This window comes from Gigantopelta aegis, chromosome 2, assembly GCF_016097555.1.
Source record: "Gigantopelta aegis isolate Gae_Host chromosome 2, Gae_host_genome, whole genome shotgun sequence".
Taxonomy (NCBI): domain Eukaryota; kingdom Metazoa; phylum Mollusca; class Gastropoda; order Neomphalida; family Peltospiridae; genus Gigantopelta; species Gigantopelta aegis.
This window is the reverse complement of record NC_054700.1, coordinates 50,436,268-50,462,630: the sequence shown is the minus strand read 5'-3', so window position 1 is coordinate 50,462,630 and position 26,363 is coordinate 50,436,268. Positions and strand designations below refer to the sequence as shown.

Below are 26,363 nucleotides of genomic sequence, written 5' to 3'. Positions count from 1 at the left end.
CACGACGTGGCAAGTCGTTGGTGCTTCCTGTCGTTCGAAATCTTACGTGAAGATTTCGTATCACTCGACTAGAACTCCCAACATGCCTTGTAACATCTTCTGTCGACATGCCAGCATCAAGCATGCCAATCGCCCGTTTGCGTAAATTATTGGGTATTCTTGGCATACTAAAAATGCTACAATGTAAAAAACGTTAATTTTTTTTACAAATTTTGAAGCGTTTTCGTTCACTTGACAACAATGTCAGTAAGACAAGTAAAACAAATTGACCGAATACTACACGGGACATGTCGAACCATGCATGCACGTGCAAATTGAATTTCACGTTGTCTACGATTAACAGTGCAAAAATAATCGATAAAATTCATGAATCCTGATAATACAGCTCACGGCTAATACTACCAATATAATTTCATTACACAATGAATTCTTTTAACACAACAAATACTATATGTACAAATCGGAAATTTCTTTTTTTATTCAGTATATGTTGCACAGGTAGTATTGGCAGCACAGCTGACAGCAACTGTGCTGGGAATAGGACCTTTTTAAACCTTTCAATGAGGCACAACCAGCACTGACAACCATGGACAGAACCCCAACTCTGGTACTTGTTTAATATTTGTTTGTTTATTTCACCCGATTAAAAGCCTTAATGAGCATTTCCAGTCTGAAGCTTGCTGTGGTAATACTTGTTGGTTTCGTCTGTGTCCACTGCATGTGCTTTCACTTGCTCGACTTTGGAGTCCTCCATTTTTGTTGTTTTTGTCAATGATGTATGCAGTCATTGGAACTGGTTGAACACTAGGACGCTTATCATTTTGACAGCCTGCACCACCAGGGTGGATTCTTTTTTAGCAAAATTCTTTGCCTCCATGGTATCCTATCCTAACCCTAGTGTGAGATTTTCTCTTCTTCAGACGGATCAGTCTTATCGATATCTTATATTTCTGCACATCACAACAGCTTCCACATCTACTAACCCTGGAGTTTTCTTGAAGGGATGCAACTCATAAAGTCCCGGCCAGCTGTGCACCGTAACAATGCCACATACGTTGACATGTAGATCGGACTTTTAAACTTTTGGCCTTCATTAAACATTTTCTGTCAAAATTCTCGTTTATTATTTAGTTATAACTCATTTTTCAGAATTTTATTGAATTACTATTTGCCAAGTTGCCTTTTCAAATTATTTTTGTGCTTATATCCAATTAAGGATCAAGCACACTATCCTGGGCACACACCTCAGCTATCTGGACTGTCTTAATTGTTTTAAAAATATTTATATTTAAAATAGTCACTTACAAAAAATACATAAAAATACTAGTAATTGTCTTAAAAATATTTAACAAATTGTTGTTACATTTTTATGTAATTTTTGTAAGTGAAGTGTTTATGAATGGGTCAAGAATAAACAAACTATTGTTGACAAATGTAATTAAGTGGGAAAGAAAAAAAGAATCAATCATCTCAGCCCTCACAAAAACATTTTGTCCCTGGTGTTGGAATTACCTCATCTATACCCAACAGTAAAAGATTCTATTAATCTTGCCCAAACTCTCTACCAAATATCGTCAGTCGCGGGTTGGGTTTCCAGCTATCCAGAGGCGGAACCCGGGACGGGCATGCTCGAAACCTCTGTGGTATATATGAGCATGATTAAAAGTCACACACACACACACCAGATATCTGTAATATCTCATATGTATTTTATAGTTCACAAGATCTTAAGAATTTCTAAAGCCATTACCAACTTTTGTCTCAATTCCAACTAACCTCTGTTCTGGACAGATAGCCAAGGTATGTGCACAGGAGAGCGTGTTTGAACTTTTAACTGGTTACAAGCACAGAAATGAATTCAAATGAATGAATTGTGCCTTTCCATAGACTCTAGAAGGTTGATGGTTACCAAGTCCAGAGTACCTTTGTTGTAGAAGACCATAAGCCCTGCTTAGTGTAGCCATAGCATATCATACTCTCTATTAATTTGCCTTTATACAATTAAGGTTCAGGCATGTCTCTCCCACACCCAATCTCCGACATGGCCAGTGGGACAGGTAGCCATAGCATTGAAACTGCGAGCAGTTGTCTTTTCAGTGTTATTTTGAACCATGATGCCAACATCACTTTTTCAAAAGAAAAGTTTTCAACTTCAATTTGTTTAATGACATCACTAGAACACATTGATTTATCAATCATTGGCCATTTTGACATATTGTCTTAGAGAGGAAACCCGCTACATTGTCCATTAGTATCAAGGGATTTTTTATATGCACCATCCCATAGACATGTTGGCACATACCACAGCCTTTGATATACCAGTCATAGTGCACTGGCTGGAATGAGAAATAGCCCCACCGACTGTGCATCAAGTGAGTGCTTTACCACTGGGCTGCGTCTCCCCCCCCCCCCCCCCCCCCCCTCCAAAAGGAAATAAACATTAGTTGCCAGATTCGACAATTGTTCTTGCGTTACACAGGTGTGGGATGTATCCCATTTGTAAAGTACTGGCCTGATGTGTGATCGATTCCAGTTGGTGGGGCCACTGGGCATTTTGTCGTTTCAATTTTTTTTATCTTCCAAACATTATTGACAACACAACACTTTGGTAATGAAAAAACCAAACAAATAATTTATTTTACAATGTGAGCCATATATTGTAATATTTAACTTCATATTGTCAAGAATGCACTTATTGTACAATGAGCAGATGCCATTTAACACAGCATGACATCAAGAGAGATAAATAAACACCGATATAAACAAAGCTGTCAACAATACGAAACATGGACAAGTATCCAGAAATATAAGTCCTAATCAAAATAATACCCAACTGTTTTAAAATTAATCTTTATTGTTGTTGATTCATGAAAAAAGAAAATCTTTTGAATAAAGACGTGAAAACTGCATAAGCATTAAGATGACCAGTTACCATGTGTGTATAAGAAAAGGCTTTAATAAATGTTAATAAAGTTGTCTTTTATAGATGGAAAAAGGTTCACTACAATGAAAAATTACCTGAAATCACAGAAAACATGACAAAGCTGGACTATTATTACACCTGCTAGATGTGATCATTTGTTGTGCAGGTCATAAAATATTACTGGCAGTTTCAGGATTGTAGGTGTGAATATAATAGTTTTTTAATGAAAATATTTCATCTACAAAAGTTAAAACTGTTTTATGTTCATCATGTCCATTATATAAATCAGAGGTGGGAATTGGTGAACTGTAAAAAAAAACCCGAGGAAATCTAGACGGGTCCCGGAAATTCTTGAAATCCTAGGTTAAAATCTGTGTCATCTGAGACATTTTGGAGGAAAGGCCGATTAAAATGCGAGGAAATGCAATGTTCCATGAGAAGAAAACAGCTGATCCGAGGAGAACTCCCACCCCTGATAATTAATTAAAAGGTCATCATGCTAATGAGGTAAAACAAGGAGGAAACAAAGTTGGATATAATTTTGAATAAGACTTCAATTTAGGAACAGAGAACCACCCAATAAGATGAAAACTTTGTGTGGGTCAAGGGCCAAGCATACACTGAGCAGATGACATTAACCAAGAGTTTGATATGAAGGAGGAGTATCTTGGCACCAATAGCCAAAAGCAGTAAGAAATGACTCCCCAAAAAAACTCCACAAAAAAAACCCCTATGTTTCAATGGTTAGTGAAACTAAGCAAAACCTGAAATTACTCCAAAACAAAGAGTAAAAAAAACAAAAAACTCAACACTTTTTGTCAACTATATAAATTATAATCACATTAAATGACACATCAATAAAGAAAGGAGAACATTTATGTAAAATTGCATCTAGGTTATGGTAGAAATGTCTTGTTTTTATACACCAAAATATACTGTGAATAAATGAAGAAGTTTTAATTTTATAATATTCTGTTACACATAACTGTCATGAAAGAAATGTAAATCACTTGGGTGTCCAGCATCCCAAAATTCCTGCCCCCCCCCCCCCCCCCCATTTTTGGGGGCTCTTATCTCTCGGCAAGATCATTAAAGACAACTTTATGTACATAACTGATTTTCCTGCTTAACCTCCAATTCCCCCAAATACATGTATTTGTTTAGTAATTCTCAACACTTTAAAGGGACGTACCCTAGTTTCTAAACACTAAGGCATATGTTTTACTATTATAGCTGTTTTTGATAACTGAAATCTTACGTTACTTACATTTTATGGTTTAGATTATACATTTCCGTACATTCAAAGTGTTTTTGGCCATCCTTGTGTTTTTAATATCACAAAATGTATTTCTCATATTTTAAAAAACGCACGTGCTTTTGAGAAGTAACAGTTATGGAGTCGAGGTTTTAGTCTTATTTTTAGACGGCATTTCACAATTTCAAAGTCACAGACTCCTGTTTCACTCAAATGTAACTTTATCCAAATGTTTTACAGGTTTGTAAATTAACTAAACTTAGTGTTAATATTCACACGCTAGAACTAGGGTGTGTCCCTTTAATTAATTATTTTTGGATATGTAACAACATAACAATAACTGGTTCTCTGTGACATCTTATTGGATATGTAACAACATAACAATAGCTGGTTCTCTGTGACATTTTATTGGACTGGGGTGGGACGTAGCCCAGTGGTAAAGCACCCGCTCGATGCACGGTCGGGCTGAGATCGATCCCTGTTGGTGGGCCCATTGGGCCATTTCTCGTTCCAGCCAGTGCACCATGACTGGTATATAAAAGGCCGTGGTATGTTCTATTCTGTCTGTGGGATGGTGCATATAAAAGATCCCTTGCTGCTAGTCGAAAAGAGTAGCCCATGAAGTGGCGATAGCAGGTTTCCTCTCTCAATATCTGTGTGGTCCGTAACCATATGTCTGACACCATATAACCTTCAATAAAATGTGCTGAGTGTGTCGTTAAATAAAACATTTCCTTCCTTCTTATTGGATTGGGTCGTGGTTCCAGTATCTGGACATATTTTAAACATACACTGAGAAAAGAGCACAAATCTACACCTGTGTAGACAAGATGGACAGATAATGAACACTATTAAAATATTCAGCAGTATGGTTCACAGAGCAGAACTGAAATGGCACTATATATATATATATATAAAAAAAAAAATAATGGCACCGCAAAAATTATTTAACTGAAAATTTAATAAAATCTTTTAAACATACCAATACAATATGATTCAAAATAGCAAAACATTTTTGAAAAAAGAAAAGAAAAGAAAAAGTCAATATTTAAATTGTAACTTCAGGCCAATTGTATTTTTACCAAAAAATATATGTTACTGAAAATATATTTGATGTATCAAGTCAATAAAATTTGGATTAATTGTTTACAAAATGATTTAACCTTTGTGTTTTGCTACTTAAAAAAAAAGAAGTTACGATATCATAGCGGTGAACAGTTTAAGATTTAGCAATGCTGGTTATGTTAAAAGTAAAAAATATTTATACATCTTGAGCAGCAACAGGGTTGACACGGTAACAAATGCAAAATTTACCATGTTATTATCTACAGAGTTTCAACAATACCAATAATATATATATTATATATATACACATACGTACAAGTGAGAACAACATTTGAAAATAAACATATTTACAACATTCAAAGTCAAATATTCCTAACAACAAATCAAGCTTGTTTAAAGCTTAACAAATCTCCAATCTGGAATCATGAGAAAATATAATTTTAATTTTTTTTAAAAGACTCATGAATAAGAGAAATTTGTAAATTCATGACTACAAATAAGTACTATTATGGGCCAAGGATAATATTTTTTGAAGCTACAGTTTTATCTTAGTTCTACAATATTATAAAACTGTCTGGGACTGTGTCGCAATGTCATAGTCTTTGCTGGTTTTATGAGATACAATGTAGTGTATCTTAGCACTATAATATCATGAAACTGTCGGGGACTATGTCGCAATGACATCATAGTCTGCTGGTTTTATGATATACAATGTAGTGTATCTTAGCACTATATCATAAAACTGTCGGGGACTATGTCGCAATGATGTCATAGACTTTGCTGGTTTTATGATATACAATGTAGTGTATCTTAGCTCTATATAATATCATGAAACTGTTGGGGACTATGTCGCAATGACATCATAGTCTGCTGGTTTTATGATATACAATGTAGTGTATCTTAGCACTATATCATAAAACTATCAGGGACTATGTCGCAATGACGTCATAGCCTTTGCTGGTTTTATGATATACAATGTAGTGCTAAGATGTCTTCCAACAAATGGGACCAGGGCTTACTAGACCATTTAGTTAAGAAGATCAATATAGATGCTTGATGAAGCTCCTGTAACATATATATATATATATATATATTTTTTTTTTCCCACTATTTAGAATAGATCAATCAACTTATGTTTGTTCCTGTAACCAGCCACAAAGGTGGGCAGGATATGCTCACCTTTCACGAACACCTGATATCATCACTGTCTTTTTGTACAGTGATTCATATGAGTGCATGCCATCACAGCTGTATACATTTCATTGGGCTCTATCCTGTGCAAGTTTGGGTTTTCTATGCTACCCCCTTGGGAGTGGAAGTCCTCTTACATGCATTGCAAGAGGGATGAAACCTGCTACATATCTCCTAGGGGAGTAGCAGTCATCCTAAGGACGAACAATTGATAGTGGATCATAGAAGCAAACACGAATTTGCCCAACATTCTTTCGACTGCCTTATGCAAAATTACATTTTTAATATCAGAATGCAGTTTTGTTATTCAGAATTCATATTCATTAGAGGCATTCACAACAGTCGCTTAAAAATTTATTATTTGCAAAATGTAATTTGTTGCTTTATGTAAGATGCCTTTGCCTTCTTTACTGCAAAGTATCTTGAAAATAGTTTGTATTAGGTCCGAATTCTGCTTTTTAACAGCTTGTGTTATAAAAACAAAGCATACAGAAAAACGAGAGAGAGAGAGAGAGAGAGAGAGAGAGAGAGAGAGAGAGAGAGAGAGAGAGAGAGAGAGAGAGAGAGAGAGAGAGAGAAAGAAAAGAGTATATTTTATGAATTGTAAATTTAGTTTTTATCTGCAAAACTGAAAAAAAAAATGCAGTAAGCCACTTTTTCATGAATATCTACATTTATTTTAATATACTGTTTCTACTGGCCTCTATAATAAAATCATATATATGTACTGTACTGTACAACCATTTTTAAACCTTATTATTATTACTCAAGAACAATCCCAACCACCAGTGTTTGATGATTTTTTTTTATTTTATGAAAAGACGAAGAAAAATTAACATTTGTTTTTACTGAATGGAGATCAACAGATAAAACTTGAATTGCCAAACATTATTATTTCCTTCTTAATTAAATACATTCACGTCAAGATTCATCAGTATAATTACAAAAATCTACAAACACCTACAGTGTGTATATTGGCATATCTGATTTTTATGTACACACAATTCTTAGAGTGTAACTACCACTTCTCTTGTTTTCCAATCTCAAAATTTAGGAGTTGTTTGATAAGATATATGAGATATATTTAAATATTGTATACTGTGGCAAAATAAATGTTTATAATGACTAGATGACGAAATCACAGTCAGCTTTTAACTTATAATAACCAATGGAATTTACACATTGAACATAGACAAAATGTCTGGTCTACATCTTGTGAGTAAAATAATTCAGGAGCTTAACGGCTATGCTATTGTTGTTGAGACTGATACACACCAAAATGCATACTTTTATTACACTTGCTGTTTGGTAAATGAAAATTTAATGTACATTTACAATATTTAACACATTAGTTATAACCGACTTGGTTCTTGAAAATAACATGGGAGCCAGTCCAGCCAGTATGTGACCTTAAAAGACACGTCATGTATTATTGTTATAGCCTGCAATTCTTTTGCTAGTCTCAAATGTAACAGTGAGAACACATCTGCCAGGAAAAGAAAAAAATGACTTTGTGTGTCATGTACGTCTCTTACTATAATTTTTTTTAAATTTCAAAAAAATATATCTATTAATTTCCAAGATTTTATCCTATGACAGAAATCCTGCTAGTTGAAATGTAAATACCAAACATATGGCATTTTTTCTTTTTTTTCTTTAGGCCCTATCTGCTTGGTTATTAATATAAAAACAAGTTACATTTATAAACATCATTAAGCATGAAGTGTTAACACAATTATCTTCATTGGAATTATTTTAGGTGACATTATTTTTTACACATCAAATTAGTGATGTGAGATGTGGAACAAATATGAAAATTCATATATATGAAGAAACCAAAAATTATATGTAAACCATGATTCATACCAAATTGAAAGTAACATTTACAAAAGCAAACAATTAAATATGTAATTATATAATGTAAATTGAAAATATACACAGCAATTTATAGTATATGTTGTGGCATATACATGTAAAACAATAATATCTTATTGGTTAATAATAATTACATAGTACATGTTTTTACAAATATACCATAACAAAATGAGAACACAAAATGAATATGATTACAACATGCTAAGCAAAGTTTCAAATAAAATAAAAATTATACTAATAATATATAGAGACAAACAGGATTTAAACTATAAGTGTCAATAATTCCATCAAATACAAATCAAAACTAATTTTTTCTATTTCATGAATAATCAATTTAAAAAAAAAGTAATTTCAGCAACAAAGTATTGCTTGTTGGTTTATTTTTATTTTATCACAATATTTGTGGTTTAAAAAAAAAAAGTATTTGAAGAATAGATTTCCTAACGAAATGCCAAACTTTGTAAATATTTTGAATGATCTATCAAACCATGGAGCAATGTGTATTACTAAAACTAGTCTGTCCTCAAAAGCCCATGCATGTACAGAAATACAGCATTCTCATTATGTGATTTTTCGCACTGACCGACACCGACTTTGTTGTGAGAAAGTGGACATGTTTTAATCGGTATGGCTCCGACACAAACTGTCATATAATACTAAAGTGGTTCCCATTTAGGGTGTTCTCACAGTACAATTCTATTGTATGCGACAAGTCGGTGCGACTAACCGCATAATGAGAATGTCCCTATAGGAGTATTTCTAATGAAGTTTGATTTTTCTTCACTCTCTTTAAATATTAGTTCTAACACTCATTTAAAACTACATGACATTGTACTACTACAAAAAGGTAACTGATTATTTATTAATTTAAGGGGTCATTCACAACTGTCAACAGCATTTTCATAAGCATACACAAAAAAAAAAAGGGACTCATTTGTGCTACCCACCCCTGATATTATGCATAAAAATGCTTATTTTACAAGGGATATATACATGTATCTTCCCCCACTCCATCATAACCCCCCAACATATTTTTTGTAAACTCATGAAAATGTTAACAACTGAATGGCCCCTAAAACACCACTCTTATATGTTACAAAAGTGAAGATCACAAAACAAAAGAGTACAAAAATACTGATTATGGCAAAGAAATGTAATTACTGTAGATCATAAAATTAATATGTCCCTAAATTAATGCGAGTGACGGTAGACAGACTAAAATGCGACATGAAATTAATACGAGTGGCCTCCCTTTGAAATATTACTTTTCTAACAACACACGTCTGTGTACTTTTCAGTTAAATCTGAGTTACAGGCATCTTCAATGAGATCAACTCACTAACATGTCTGTGTACATATCAATTAATCTGTTTAGTCCCTAGTGTTTTTGGTAAGATTAACTCAAAGCATATTTTTGCAATAATTTACATAAAATGTATAGTCTTTATTGTGGTTTTTTTAAATAACGTGGGACACATAGACAAACATAAAAATAAATGTGTCATAATATTAATGCGAATAACACAAACTCGCATTTTTCGCATTATTATTATGATCGCATTAATTTCAGGATATACAGTATATAATGTTTATACAATATCTGAAAAAGAAAACTAAGACTTCCATTCTATAAAAGTATGTTAAAAATGAAGCATACTATTTTGTAATATACATTGCATGTATTACATCAACACGTAAAATACATAGAAATTTATTTTTATACCAAAATATGTATTAAAAACATTCTGAAAGCAAATTTTATGCACTTAAAAGACTTTTGTGAGTTTGAATGACAAATTTTTTCAAAAATCCACATTAGGTTCTCAGTGCAATATCCCTGCAATTTGAAGCAGTCAGTTCCATCATTATGATGATTATGTTAATTAAATTACAAATGGCAAACAAAGCTGAACAAAGCATACCATTAATGTTCTCAATAGAACATAGTTTTACAAAATGACTTTCAACAGAACTAGGGTTTGCGGTGTGGTACTGGTTAAAATGAACAGTTCTGGAAATATGTAATATGTACACAATGTCGTACATTTTTAAAAACACATTTTTAGTGACCATTTTGGGTTGCCATGGGAACCACATTAAAAAAGAAAAGAGAAAAAAACCCCCACCTGAACCATAACTTTTAAGACTTGTATTTGTTACATACTGTAAAAGACCAAGAGAACTATTGCATTTATGGCATTTATAAATTATATATAGATTGTTAAGTTTCCTGTAAGTATGAGACTGTTTTATACCACACATGCTATTGCGCATAAACATGAGCAATCCAGAAATGTATCACAGAGGCACAGAAACGTCTCAGCTAACCATTTCTTATTGCCTTGAATTCCAACACAATTTTATATTTTTTTAAACTTGATTTACATGCATATATATCCAATTATGGTTTAAGCATGCCGTCCTGGGCACAAACCTAAGATATCTGGGCTGTCTGTCAAGGACAGTAGATTTTTGATTAGTTGTTAATGAGAAAACAAATAATTGGTGTAGTGGCTTTACACTTTCCGGATCTGGTAATGAGCTATGAATCCAGTACCAACCAGCCTTACACTTTCCTGAATCGGATCTGGTAATGAGCTGTGAATCCAGTACCAACCAGCCTTACACTTTCCTGAATCGGATCTGGTAATGAGCTGTGAATCCAGTACCAACCAGCCTTACACTTTTCTGAATCGGATCTGGTAATGAGCTGTGAATCCAGTACCAACCAGCCTTACACTTTCCTGAATCGGATCTGGTAATGAGCTGTGAATCCAGTACCAACCAGCCTTACACTTTCCTGAATCGGATCTGGTAATGAGCTGTGAATCCAGTACCAACCAGCCTTACACTTTCCTGAATCGGATCTGGTAATGAGCTGTGAATCCAGTACCAACCAGCCATACGTCTGACAAATTGATCACTTCACTACAGGGATTGAAATAAATCAACTGTGTGGTAACCAAAAGCAGCCACATGTTTTTTAATAGCCTCCTAGACAAAAATAATCTTAATGGACTTCAGCTGGACTCACCATGTGAGTATGATTGTGATTGCAATAAACTTTACCCTGAAGTAGTTTTAAAACTACTATGAGAACTAATATTTACAATTTCATCATTCTTACACCTGGAGGACCATAAAATTCCAGGGGCCTAATTCAAAAAGGTCTCTTAAGCTCTGCTAGACAACAAAGTCTTTTAGTATTGCCCTGCAAGATCGCAAAGTTGCGAGAGTTTAGTGAATTAGGTCCCAGGACTTTTTTCTAACACTTTGAGATTTTTGACAATTTCTTTATTCTTGACTGAAAAATTTAAATAATTTATAAGAGAATCTCTTTGCTGTATTGCTCTTTACATACTGCGTGAATAACTTGGAAGAGAATCTCTCTGCTGTATTGTCCTTGACATACTGTGTGCATAACTTGAATCCTTTAGAAGAGAATGTCCTTGTCGGCTGTCTTGTCCTTGACATACTGTGTGAATAACTTGAATCCTTTAGAAGAGAATGTCCTTGTCGGCTGTCTTGTCCTTGACATACTGTGTGAATAACTTGAATCCTTTAGAAGAGAATGTCCTTGTCGGCTGTCTTGTCCTTGACATACTGTGTGAATAACTTGAATCCTTTAGAAGAGAATGTCCTTGTCGGCTGTCTTGTCCTTGACGTACTGTGTGAACCGCTTGATGAACTTGGGGTATTCTCTCTTGTACACGGCTCTCAAGACAGAAGCCGGTGCCCAGCCTCCTGGGTTAACTACAACAACAAATCACTTTTATCATGCAGGGCTAGCTCTGGCACTCGCCAATTACACATTTTATTTTAATGTAGTGATAGATATTTGGTTTCTGCAGTTGCTGAAGTTTATTTTGGCAAAGTTAGCCCTGTTGTGAAATTTGTAAATAAGACTGGAAACTGGTTGGAGACAGGTGAGAAGATGGGAGGGAGGGAGGGACAGAGGAGAAAAAGAGGTAGGAGAGAGAAAGTGACAGAGAGACGGAGAGAGAGAGAGAGAGAGAGAGAGAGAGAGAGAGAGAGAGAGAGAGAGAGAGAGAGAGAGAGAGAGAGAGAGACAGAGAGAGAGAGACAGAGAGAGACAGGAGAGAGAGACAGACAGACAGACAGACAGACAGACAGACAGACAGACAGACAGACAGAGAGAGAGAGAGAGAGAGAGAGAGATGGAGATAGAGAGTACCGCAGCTACCATATGATGATCCTTCAATAAACAGTATAAAAAGGATTCCCTACATGAATGTAAATATAAATAAACTCACCATCTGCTTGGTAAGACACTTTACAAGAGATATTGTCCCGTGTGATGTTACCATCTGCCGGGGGCTCGATTATTGTCTGACCAACCAAAGCTACATTCATAGTGATCCTCACATATTTCCCAGCCTGAAAAAAAAGATTTAAAAAAAAGAGATAAAAACTAAAACATTCTGTAAATGTTTGTTAGTATGTATAAATAAATACCAGGGTTTCTGCCAGAGGGTAAAACGGGTATGGTGCCATACCGAAATGTTTTGGTAGATTTAATTTTTTTTAAGTTAACCTTTTGACAAAATTAATTATTCTTATCATTACTGTATGATTTTCTCAACCCCAAACCCTAAACATAACTCATTTTCTTTCTGGGTGAGGTCCCGCATACCCACTGTTGACTGTGGTTGCATTCAATTCCATAGCACCATACCCAAAAATTTCTTTCTGGCAGAAACACTGAATACCTATTCATTAGAATCACTGGACAAGTGGAATGAATAATTTTTTAGTTCAAGTGTCTTAATCAGTGCATTTCTTAAAATGTTTCTTTCTTTTTTTTCTCTATGCTTAACGCATTTCACTCTATCCACTCTTCTTTTCTTCCTCCTTTAAATCTACTATAGTCTGTGGTATCTAAACATGTATCCTCATGTAAATTGTAGGGAGAGGTCTTAATATAGGCTAAGCCTGTTGACCAATCTCAGTATGTTGTTTTGGCAAATAAAATATTGTTTAAACCATGTGAAAGTCAATTCACATGACAATGTTTTTCACTCTTTACTTAATGTCACAGGTCTCATGTGTTAAGGGCAGATAGGACAGGACAGCACATACAACAGCTTTTAATATAAGTCATGGTGCACTGGCTGGAATGAGAAATAGCCCAATGGGCCCACGGAGAGGGATCGTACCCACACCGACGGCGCATCAGGCGAGCGCTTTACGACCGGGCTACATCGTGGTGCCCCCTGTAAAAAGAGTTACTGGTCAATGTTGAGAGGTCAGTTAGTGACCGACTACTCACTGGACAGTTGGGATGGTCCGTGGAGTAGTTCACCACAATCCAGCTGTCGTGTTCGTCCTCGTGCTCTGCGTTGATGTGGCGGATGTGCGACCAGAAGAGCGCGTCCCGCTGCGAGGCCGGCCACACGCGCTTGATGATGTTGTTGGAGATGAGTGTGTCTTCCGACAGCCATTCCACCATCTTGCAAGTCTCCAACGTCGCTGGAGAAAAGAAGAAAATAAACATTCTGAGAGTAATGCCAGGGCTTCTAGATTATGGTAGGCCCACTCCCTTGGTTAGTGATATTCAATGTTGGGATAGTAAATAACTAATACAGGGCTTCTAGATTATGGTAGGCCCACTCCCTTGGTTAGTGATATTCAATGTTGGGATAGTAAATAACTAATACAGGGCTTCTAGATTATGGTAGGCCCACTCCCTTGGTTAGTGATATTCAATGTTGGGATAGTAAATAACTACTATTGCCTTGCCTGACAGGGCTTCTAGATTATGGTAGGCCTACTCCCTTGGTTAGTGATATTCAATGTTGGGATAGTAAATAACTACTATTGCCTTGATTGACAGGGCTTCTAGATTATGGTAGGCCCACTCCCTTGGTTAGTGATATTCAATGTTGGGATAGTAAATAACTAATACAGGGCTTCTAGATTATGGTAGGCCCACTCCCTTGGTTAATGATATTCAATGTTGGGATAGTAAATAACTAATATTGCCATGCCCAATGGCTAGTGATTTTTTTTTCAAATGTTGCAGTTAAGTCTATTTTGTAAATATGAATATCCTGCCCCCACCCCCCACCCCCAAATGTTAGTGTTTTTAAAGCTCCATCTCCCTCTTTAGGTGACATATCTGATTATAGCTATTATTTAGTAAAACTGTATTAACTTAAAGTAAAGAGGGCTAGTGAATTTTTAATTGTGGTTAATAAAGTTTTAAAATCACTGATCCCATGGCTAGTGGATGTTATAAAAATTCAATAAGCCCTGGTACTGCTAAAGCAATGAGTTCAACAAATTTTCATTTCTCTTTTGTTCAAGGGCAATAAATATCAAAAATGGCCATAAAAGTCAAACTTCGTCTTTAATCCTATATGATAAAGCTATACACAAAATGTCTGTTCAATATCTTGTAGCATTGTGAAAAAAAGTTTGGAAAACTCTATGTGGGACAGACAGTCAGACGGATAAACTGACAGATGGAGACAAAACCTATTGACCTCTCTGGTTAAATGAAATGAACTTGATGCACTACTGACCTCTAATTCAGAGTGCTTAAGTGTTTTTTCAATTATACACATCATTGCACTCGAACATACAGCCAGCTACTTTCCTCAAACAGCATTCTACTTTCAAGTACTCATTGTTTATTAAATACTTCAGGACTATGAAAATTGCACGAATTATCCATTTCATTCACGTTTCATTCGTGCAACTCACAACTCACGTAACCTGTGTTTCATTTTCATATTAAATTTAGGACATCATTTACAAGAACATAATGGGCTAAGCAAAAAGGAAACTGAATTTATGTTCTATTTTCAGAGGCCTGTACTTTTAACTCTTATTGTAATGTGTGAAATTGGAGTAAACTTGGAGTGTTTTCTCTTTTATAGATACACCATCTGTCCTCATAACATTATAGAACGTGTTACAAACAAAAGTATCGCAGAAAACCAAGTAAAATAAACAGATGGCTCAGATTACTACAGTGAGAAAATAAGAACGTCCGAACCATAAGACGCGAAGGAAAAAGAAGGAAGTTACAGTCACATGACCGGAACAGGAAGGAGTGCACAGTAGAAGAATTTTAGGCCATCCCATTGGCTGTTGGGTTGTTCGAACCAGACTACTATCCTTAGGGGAATATGCACTAGTTATGAGGACAGGTGATGTTGAGAAGAAATATATTTACCACCATTAAATTGTAGCTAAATATTTCAAAGTTTTAAAGTTTGTTTTGTTTAACACCACTAGAGCACATTGGTTAGCTAAATATTTGTGCATAGTATGAGCAAAACGTATCTCAAGCACTAAGGTTGACAAATATAGGAAAAATCAATATGATGTTCTCTCAGAATTCCAAAAGGACTATTTAATAGGTACAGTACTGTTACATTTTATTATTCAAGAGAAGTGTGATGTGCCAAGATGATTTAAAGTATAATATGAAGCACATATCAAAAAAGTTTGTTTTCATTTAATGACATCACTAGAGCACATTGATTAATTAATCATCGGCTATTGGATGTCAAACATCACAAACTTTCGTAGTCATCAGAGGAAACCCGCTATATTTTTTCTAATGCAGCAAGGGATCTTTTATTATGTACTTTCCCACAGAAAAGAAAGCACATACCACGGCCTTTGACCAGTTGTGGTGCACTGTTTGAAACGAGAAAAAAACAATCAGTTGAATGGATCCCCAGAGGTGGTTCGATCCTGCGATGCAAGCACCACGAATGAACACTCAACTGACTGAGCTAAATCCTGCCCTGAAACACATATCAGTTACCAACAAAGACATTTAAATTTTTTAAAACATTTTAAAATAAAAACTCTGGAAAAATGGAACCTGTAAATAATAGCTACCTGTATTATGTGGACATTTTTGACTACTTCAGCAGGTAACCAATAACTAAAAATTTATTTATTTCAGAATTGGCATAAAAAAGAAGTCAATAATACCTTCCCATTTCATACGGAATTCTATGTCCCAGAAATATTGACACAACTCATGGCCTGTGATACTAATAACTAATAACTAAAATAAAATTTATTTCGGAATTAGCATAAAAAAGAAGCCAATAATACCTTCCCATTCCATACGGAATTCTATGTCCCAGAAATAGTGACACAACTCATGGCCTGTGATACCCTGAAAAAACAAAGTATTGACATATCACACAAATGTATTATTAAGAAGGATTGTTATATTTAATGATGCACTCAACAGATTTTAATTACAGTTATATGGTGTCGGACATAATTATGGTTAAGGACCACACAAACAATGATAGAGGAAACCTACTGCCATCACACAACGGGCTACTCTTTCCGATTAGCAGAAAGAGATATTTAATATTCAGCATCCCACTGACAGGATAGTACATACCATGGACTTTGTTATACCAGTTGTGGAGCACTGGCTGAAACAAGAAATTAGCCCAATGGGCCCACCAACAGGGTTCGATCCTAGACCAACCAAGCATCAGGAGAGCGCTATACCACTCCACTACAGGGGTTTTCAAACAGCTGTAATGTGGGAAATTACTATAATTTGAGTCACAGAATGGCAATGAGAATGGACATTACAGTCAGTGACTATTACAATTGAACCTCGTTAATCCAGACTCCGATTATCCGGAACCCCCACTTTCCAGACAGATGAGCGACAAAACGAAACAGCTACTTTGCAAATTTATTCATTAGTCCGGATATTCAGCTTCCGGATCCGGACAGTCATAATCCAAAACAAAGTGTCAAGAATAAAGGAAATTCGCTTCATTTAACCAGTTACTGCTAAAACAACAAATCCCCTGCCTTCAATAAACGCGACCAGTTAAGACTAGTCAGGCAATCCACACGAGCTCTAATGGCTGCAAGGGGTTTCATGCCTCTGTTTGTTTTACACACTTATTGGTTTGGTGCACTGCGTTAGATATACCGCTCTATGATCCTGTTGTGTTTTATAATCTTTAGAACAGTCAATTAAGGGTAATCAACTTTGAGTTACTGTTACAATTGGTCGACAAAAGACAAATGGTCAGAGTTAAGGGATATCACATGTTTGTTTTTTTAAATACTTATCGAGAAATGCACATTTTGGAAGAAATTTCCTTTCATCGATGTTCCATTTAATTTAATGCTTCTTATTTTAACAATGTCCACTCAATTGAAAATAATAAATTTTCAGTTACTGTTGTCATCTGGTTGGGGCATAAAGATCAAACGTTTAAGGTTTTGACACCATTTTCTAACTGTCGTTATGGAAAACCAACCAAAGAAAAGAAAACGTCACGAGATTACAGCCTGCGAAAAGAAAGAAATATGTCAATACAAAGTTAAAAATCCCAAAGCTAGTCTTGATATGATGGCAAAGTATTTCGGTAACACTTTTGGTCATGACATCGGGAAGTCGACTATTGGCGACATTGTGAAAAATAAAGAAAAATGGTTAAGCATTGCCGAAGATGAATCCACACTGTCACGTGCCCGCCACGCCAGGAACCAGAAGCTAGAAGAGGCAATGTACCTTTGGCTGAGCGATATGTCTGGTAGAAATGCAGCAATCAACGATCAAATGTTGATCGAGAAAGCAAAAGAACTGGGTGCTAAACTGAACATAACAGATTTCGCATACTCCCGTGGGTGGTTGTCACAACGTCACCAAACGCATGTACGAGGGGGAAGCAGCAAGTGCCGACAACACTGCTGTAATTAGCGGCAGAGAAGAGCTGAAGGTGTTGAAGAACTATGAGCGGGAAGATATCTTCAATATGGATGAAACTGGACTGTTTTTCAAACTGGGCCCAAATTACACCTTAGCATCAAAGCCAGTGAATGAAGTTAAACGGTCAAAAGAGAGAATAACAGTTGCATTGTGTGCAAATGCTACCAGGGAAATAAAAATTAAGCCATTCGTAATTGCCAAAACTCGGAGACCACATTGTTTTGGGACCGATTTCAACCCAGAGGTGTATGTTCGGTACAGACACAACAAGAAGGCATGGATGACATCCGAACTGTTCTGTGATTGGTTGAGAGCTTTTGATAGGCAGATGAAGTCACGAGGTCGCCATGTTATTCTGCTTGTCGACAATGCCGCTAGCCATGGATGTAAGGATGTGCGGTTAACCAACGTAAAAGTCCATTTCTTGCCACCAAACACCACAGCACATATTCAACCAATGGATGGATGAATCATAAGGACATTCAAGGCATATTACAGGAGGTATTTGGTCTGGCTTTACCTGAAGTGTGTCGAAGAGAACGAACCTCAAGTCGTCAGTATACGACAAGCGTTGAGATTTGTGAAACAAGCGTGGGGTGAGGTAAAACCATCAACCATCAGTCACTGCTACAGTCACGTTGACATCCTGCCTACAAGTGAAACCGTTGACAACGATGAAGACGAAATGGTCCTTTCAGAGTTACGCGACTTGCTGAAATCTTATCAAGTAGCAGACGAAAATGGAGAAACTTCTGTTCTGACCGCTGAACAGTATGTGGACGCTGACAGCCATGAAGAAACCGGCGAGTCTTTGACAGACAGTGACATTTTGGATATGGTTGTTGGAGATCAAACAAAACCTGACGAAACCAGCGATGATGACGATATCGAACCAGCACCACTACCAACCCCATCGGCAAAGGAAGCAAAAACTCACATTGATTCGCTTGTCAGCTATTTTGAGACCGTTGTCGATGAAAACAATCTTAAAATGCAAAGCTCTTTTACTTCAAACTGTGCTATTAAACAATGCCGTATTTCAGATTACTTTGTAAAATATTGACTGAGCTTTGTGCACGTGTGCATGTGATATTAAAGGTTAAACAAATAAATGATTGTATTTCATGCTTGTTTTTGTTTTGTTTTTTGTTTTAATATATTAAAAAAAAAAAAACTTTTGAAATCAAAGGGAGACTATTCTGGACATGATTCAGTAGTCCAGAAATTCATTTATCCGGTCAATTTGTGGGAAAACCATTCTGTCCGGATTAACGAGGTTCGACTGTAGATACATATCTAACATTTGGTAACTGCCATATTTTGTCTGGATTAACGAGGTTCGACTGTAGATACCTATCTAACATTTGGTAACTGCCATATTTTGTCTGGATTAACGAGGTTCGACTGTAGATACCTATCTAACATTTGGCAACTGCCATATTTTGTCTGGATTAACGAGGTTCGACTGTAGATACCTACCGTATATCTTCGCCTATAAGTCAAATTTTTTTCACCCAAAAATTATTTTATAACTTGGGGGGTCGACTTATAAGAGAGTAAAAAAATTTCAACCAAAAATATTACCGTTTTGGGGATTATTTTACAAGTTTTATTGTTGAAGTTTGCCCTGTATTTATACTCAAATATGTTAATTTGACACATTTGTTTTTTATAACCCTTTTTTTTTGACATTAGAACGATTTTGGTTATGCAAAAAGGCGTGCGATCTCACTCGCATGCCAAGAGAACAGTCCACTTAGTTAAAATAACAGTCATCACTAATAGCAAAAATGTCAACAATACTAACTACCTGTTGCCTGAGTTTATTTTGAAATCTGGTCACTGGCATTAATGGTTGTTCAAACAATGTTTTGTTGGTGATTAACTTCAGCTTAGACTGATATCTGCAGTTCACTGGAGCAATAGGGACATACATAAAAACCAGTGTACTTTCCAGAGTTATCCTCCTTACATGTATTAATATGGCGGCAAAACATGTGATTAACTGATACTTTCAGTTTTATTGTAGTGATCTGTTGTCAGTGTTTATAAATAAAGTTGTTGTCTGTGCACAAAACCATGCTGTACAGTGCCATACGGTAACAGCCAAACAGCTTTCACTATCTACTAAGGGAATATTTCGTTTTGATGCTACGTTACTTGTTTGCGATGTACAAAACGTTAAAACCGAAGTTTGTAAAATAATTTTCATTTGTTCAAATATTGTAGATTATTGTTCTCATGTGCTGAAAATAAGAAATACTTCAATATTTATAAGTTGTTTTTTATGGGTCGACTTATAAACGGGTCAATAAAAAAAATACGTTTTCAGGGCTTGAAATTAGGGACTCGACTTATAGCCGAGATCGACTTACAGGCGAAGATATACGGTATGTAACATTTGGTAACTGCCATATTTTGTCTGGATTAACGAGGTCCGACTGTAGATACCGATATAACATTTGGTAACTGCCATATTTTGTCTGGATTAACGGGGTTCGACTGTAGATACCCATCTAACATTTGGTAACTGCCATATTTTATCTGGATTAACGAGGTTCGACTGTAGATACCCATCTAACATTTGGTAACTGCCATTATTTTGTCTGGATTAACGAGGTTCGACTGTAGATACCCATCTAACATTTGGTAACTGCCATATTTTGTCTGGATTAACGAGGTTCGACTGTAGATACCCATCTAACATTTGGTAACTGCCATATTTTGTCTGGATTAACGAGGTTCGACTGTAGATACCCATCTAACATTTGGTAACTGCCATATTTTGTCTGGATTAACGAGGTTCGACTGTAGATACCTATCTAACATTTGGTAACTGCCATATTTTGTCTGGATTAACGAGGTTCGACTGCAGATACATATCTAACATTTGGTAACTGCCATATTTTGTCTGAAGCACGAATCAAGAATCCTACTACGACCACTTAAGACCACTCTTTATCAAAAGTTAAAGTCTGTTTTGTTTAACGACACCACTGGAGCACATTAATTAATTAATCATCGGCTATTGGATGTCAAACATTTGGTCATTCTGACTCATAGTCGTTTATCCTAATGCAGCAAGGGATCTTTTATATGCACTTTCCCACAGACAGGAAAGTTATGGTGAACTGGTTGGAATAAGAAAAAACCCCACCCAATCAGTTGAATGGATCCACTGAGGAGGTTCGATCCTGCGAGGTAAGCACCTCAAGCGAGCACTCAACCGACTGAGCTAAATCCCGCCCCACTCTTTATCATCAATCAGCAGTAATGAGTCTTTTATAATATACAAATTTGTGCAGATAAGACACGGCAATCAATTTTGGTTGTGCTTATTTTATTTGATGGTAGGACTGTGGCAAGCTGGTCATCACTGTGGAGTAGCCAATCAGATGTCGTCAAATGGATATTCCACTAGTGGGAGATTGTTATGCGATACTATAAACCTCACAGTGTTCTCTCCGACGATGTGTAAGAAACCAGGGTTTCTGCCAGAGGGTAAAATGGGTATGGCGCCATACCCAATTTGTTTTGCAGATTTTATATTTTTAAGTTAGCCTTTTCACAAAATTAATTACTCTTAACCCTAACCATAAGCCTAACCCATTTCCTTTCTGGGGGAGGCCCCCATACCCACTATCAACTGCAGTTGCATTCAGCACACACATTGTATATACGGTAGATCCTGAAATCAATGCGATCATAATATTAATGTAAAAAATGCGATAATATTAATAATATTACGCATTTATTTATCAACTAAGATTAAAATTATAATACATTTATAAAACAACTGGAGCACAATTCATTGCAGACAAGACAGACTATTGTCCAATAGTCCAGCAAGCTGCCAGCCACGTGTGACAATTGCAGGGTCTTTGGTCACCCTGTCAAAAGCTGACACAATCCATCACGCGTGAATGGATTTTAGCACACTAATATTGCGGTCAATCTTTTCTGTCTTTACTGTTCAAGTTCCCTGCAACTGTGTTGGCATACAGTTGTAATGGTACATGTATGCTAATGTTTAGCCAGATTTAGGTAACTATACACGTTTGCCACAAAAATATATTTCGAGTTCATTTCACTGAAAACACTAAGAACTAAACAGGTTAATTGTTGTGTACACAAATATGTTAGCAAGTTGATCTCATTGAAGACGCCTGTAACTCTGATTTATCCAAAAAGTACACAAAGTGTGGTGTTAGGAAAGTTAATATTTCAAAGGGAGGCCACTCGCATTAATTTCATGTCACATTTTAGTCTGCCCACCATCACTCGCATTAATTTAGGGACGTGCTTATTTCAGGATCTACAGTATTCAATTTCATAGCGCCATACCCCAAAATGTCTTTCTAGCAGAAACTATTTCTCGTTTCAGCCAGTATACCACGACTGGTACATCAAAGGCTGTGGTATGTGCTATCCTGTCTATGGGATGGTGCATATAAAAGATCCTTTGCTGCTAATCGAAAAAGAGAGCCCATGAAGTGGCGACAATGGGTTTCCTCCCTCAATATCTGTGTGGTCCTTAACCATATGTCCGACGCCATATAACCGTAAAATAAAAATGTGTTGAGTGTGTCGTTAAATAAAATATTTACTTTCCTTTGTTGCAGAAACACTGGAAACCCAGATAGCTGATGTTTGTATACAAAGCAGCAAGCATAATGTCCTGAGTGGACTGTGTGGATATTAGCACAAAAAGATCTACCTTGACGAAGTGTGTCGCTTTCAGTGGATCGATAACGATGCCGTTTTCTTCGACTTCCCTCTTGAACACCTTGAGATCTCCGTCTTCAGCGATTAACTGCCAAGTATCCTGACCGTCTTTCGTGCGTTCATTGAGCCGAAATAAGTGATCACTTACAACTTTGTTGATCTGAAAAAATATAATGCATAAATAAAATTAATTCTAATATTTGCATCGTGACTAAATGTATAATAATACTGTACACTCAGGGATATAATACCAATTTGAAAGTTAGAAATGACCTTCAAAATATTGAAAACATTATACCAAACTTGAGTATTAAAATGTAATTTTTCATTATTGCACATCAAATTCAGTTTACTGTGTAAAAACGTTTTTTTAAAAACCACAAAATACATTCTGATTAAAAGATGAAAAATCAAAACCATGTACACTAATAAATTTTGAATAACTTATCATTCTAAAGATATCTTGGAGGGTATAAAATCTGCTGAATACTTAAAACTAGAAATATTAATATATACTTAACTTACCTCTGCATAATAATGATGTGAAGAAGGCAGGGAAATTTTCGGAGGTTGTATAATTGGTTCTTTTTTCTTCTAGAAAATATTAAAGCATATAATAAAATGGAACGAAAGAAACAAACGTTTTATTTAACAATGCATTCAACACATTTTTACATGGCATCAAACATGTGATTAAGCACCACATACATAATGAAAGAGAAAACCTGTTACTGCCACTTCATGTGGAACTCCAGGAAAATCAAGAGACCGAAACAGACAATAAACAATTTCAATGTGTTTTATTATTCTAACTTATGAATATCCAAAACTTAAGGGGACAGTCACAATTATCAACACTTTTATTAGTGTGCAAACTGTATGTGGGAGACTGGGGGTGGGGAAGAAGAAGTAATGCCAACATATGTTTTAAATTTGTTTTAAACAACTGATAAAAATATGGAAAAAAAAAAAAAAAAAAAAAATTATATTATGCTTTTAATGAATGATCCCTAATATTACTGGCATTAAAAGAAATATTTTACAGTATATCGCTGTGTATTAGTTGACTTTTCAAGCCTCTAAATACCATCATTAGAAGATGGGTTGGCCAATACACGGAGTCAACAAAAAATGTCTTAACAAAATATAACAAAATATCGACGTGTATAGAAATAAAATACGGAAACCTCATCGGTCATTCTAGGCTTCAAAACCTTACTGTTGCGTTAGTTAACCAGTATTTTTCATAGCCTCTATTAAGTCCCATTTGTTTGTTTGATACACACAATAAAAGTTGTATTTTATTTAAAACCCGATATGAAATTTATTTTATTTTTATCATGTCTACAATTTCTGGCAAAAGCCAACGACAAGCAGTATCTGTATTTGGCGCCAAATGTGTCACGTGATCTGAACGGACAGTCTTTTTATGACCGCTGATATTTTGTCCTCAATCGCAGATTTAACTGGTCAGAACTGATGATTTTTACTTACCGTCATATATATTTTTTTTTTTTTAGAAATGTTTTATTAGAGATATCACCACGTATAAAAAGAACGGAAGAGGTATAGTGTTCATCATTGCAATTATCATTCATGGGTGTTAAATAATATTTTCATTACCATATAAAAATGAAACTAAATTTATCAGCTTGCGATGTCCATGCAATTCCATCGAAAAAGATAGAAATAAAAGAACAGAACAATGTTATCACACATTGGGTTTTTTTTTTAATAAACCTTTTTTTTTTTTTTAGCTATCTTAAAATATTTATTAAAATAGTTTTTATACTTTAATTGGTTCACCAAAACAAATTCCCAAGATTCACTGTAACACGAGACTGATATTATCTCAATCAGATATAGGCCTATCTATATGTTTGCTCGTTTTAACTACATAAATATTGAGTCGACTTATACAATCATACCAACCTTTTTGTACCAGATATTGAGGGGCAAACTAAGGAGTCAGCTTATCCACAGAGTCGGCTAATACACAGCAATATATGGTATACAGAATCATGTGAGCAATATATTCATTACACATTAGCATCAGAGTTATCTACCTTTTCCTCCTCTCTTTCCATCTTATCCAATGTTGCGTCGACTGCGTCATAGAACTCATCTTCTGTGATCATACAATGTGGTCCTTCCTACAACACACAAAACACTATTGAGAGACAAGAATTTTAAAACAGTAGTTAATTATACATTAACCATTCACCTACAACCCTTCCTGCAGTTCAAAGTGAAACTACCACAGGACATGAAGATTCCTCATTGAATACAAGGGGACAATTATTTAACACAAAGTCTTTCAGGGCTTGCTCTGGGTGATCAGAAAACTTTGTCCCGTTATCTCAAGACTGCAAAACATATAGTTATTTTCCAACAAAATATTACACAACCTTTTTTCGTCAAAATTAATATAAAATTTGCCAGCTGTTCTTAAAATTTGCGATTGGCGAATTTGGCAAGTGGCAGAGATAGCCCTGACTGTTATTTTTAATATTCCACCCATGTGATGTTTTATGACCTTTCTCCAATATTACATAACACTTGTCCAAACACCCGTAGTACCTTTCTCTGTCAAGATATTACCTTTCTGTCAAGATAATGTATTTGACAAACATAGGATTTTCTGGTGGTATGTTTTTTTGGTTGTATTAAGTACTAAATAGAAACAAAAAATCATCTGTTAATAAACAAAAGGGCCATGACTGGCTGCAGTTTACTTTATGAATAAAAACAGCAGAGACATTGTTTTGAAAACATTATGTAATTCTTGACAAACACCCAACCCCTCCCTCCCACATAATGCTTTGTAAAGCATTTCACGATTTCTCCTCGCACATTGGAGTATTATGTAATTGTTGAACAGCAGGGCTTCTAGATTATAGTAGCCCCACTCCCACGGCTAGTGATATTCAATGTTGGGCTAGTAAATATCTACTATTGCCATGCCAGACAGAGCTTCTAGATCATGGTATGGTATATTCAATGCCTCCTACCATGCCAGACAGAGCTTCTAGGCTAGTGATATTCAATGTTGGGCTAGTAAATATCTACTATTGCCATGCCAGACCTCAGATGGCTAGCTAGTCTAGATGCCAGACAGAGCTTCTAGATCATGGTAGCCTCACTCCCATGGCTAGTGATATTCAATGTTGGGCTAGTAAATATCTACTATTGCCATGCCAGACAGAGCTTCTAGATCATGGTAGCCTCACTCCCATGGCTAGTGATATTCAATGTTGGGCTAGTAAATATCTACTATTGCCATGCCAGACAGAGCTTCTAGATCATGGTAGCCTCACTCCCATGGCTAGTGATATTCAATGTTGGGCTAGTAAATAACTACTATTGCTATGCCTGACGGCTAGTGAAAAATAAAAGAGAGTCAAATGTTGTAGTTAAGTCTATTTTGTAAATATGAATATTCTGCCCCCACCCAACCCACAATGTTAGTGTTTTAAAGCTCTTCAAGCAACGTATCTGATTATTACTATTATTTAGTCAAATTGTATTAACTTGAAGTAAAGTAGGGCTAGTGAATTTTTAATTGTGCCTAGTAAAAAATATTTTAATCA

The 26,363-nt window shown here is 35.7% G+C and overlaps 1 protein-coding gene across 1 annotated transcript in view; it reads right to left on the bottom strand.

Moving 5' to 3' along the window:
- Positions 1 to 9,873: 9,873 nt before the first annotated feature.
- Positions 9,874 to 26,363, bottom strand: part of LOC121386701 (ceramide transfer protein-like) — a 35,628-nt gene continuing 19,138 nt past the window's right edge. The window contains exons 8-14 of the mRNA XM_041517699.1: positions 24,840 to 24,926; positions 23,299 to 23,367; positions 22,766 to 22,933; positions 16,410 to 16,473; positions 13,600 to 13,799; positions 12,584 to 12,707; positions 9,874 to 12,062 (exon numbers count right to left, since the gene is read on the bottom strand). Coding sequence (XP_041373633.1) covers positions 11,935 to 12,062; positions 12,584 to 12,707; positions 13,600 to 13,799; positions 16,410 to 16,473; positions 22,766 to 22,933; positions 23,299 to 23,367; positions 24,840 to 24,926 — 840 coding nt within the window. The 3' untranslated portion in view covers positions 9,874 to 11,934. The remainder of the gene's footprint in view (positions 12,063 to 12,583; positions 12,708 to 13,599; positions 13,800 to 16,409; positions 16,474 to 22,765; positions 22,934 to 23,298; positions 23,368 to 24,839; positions 24,927 to 26,363) is intronic.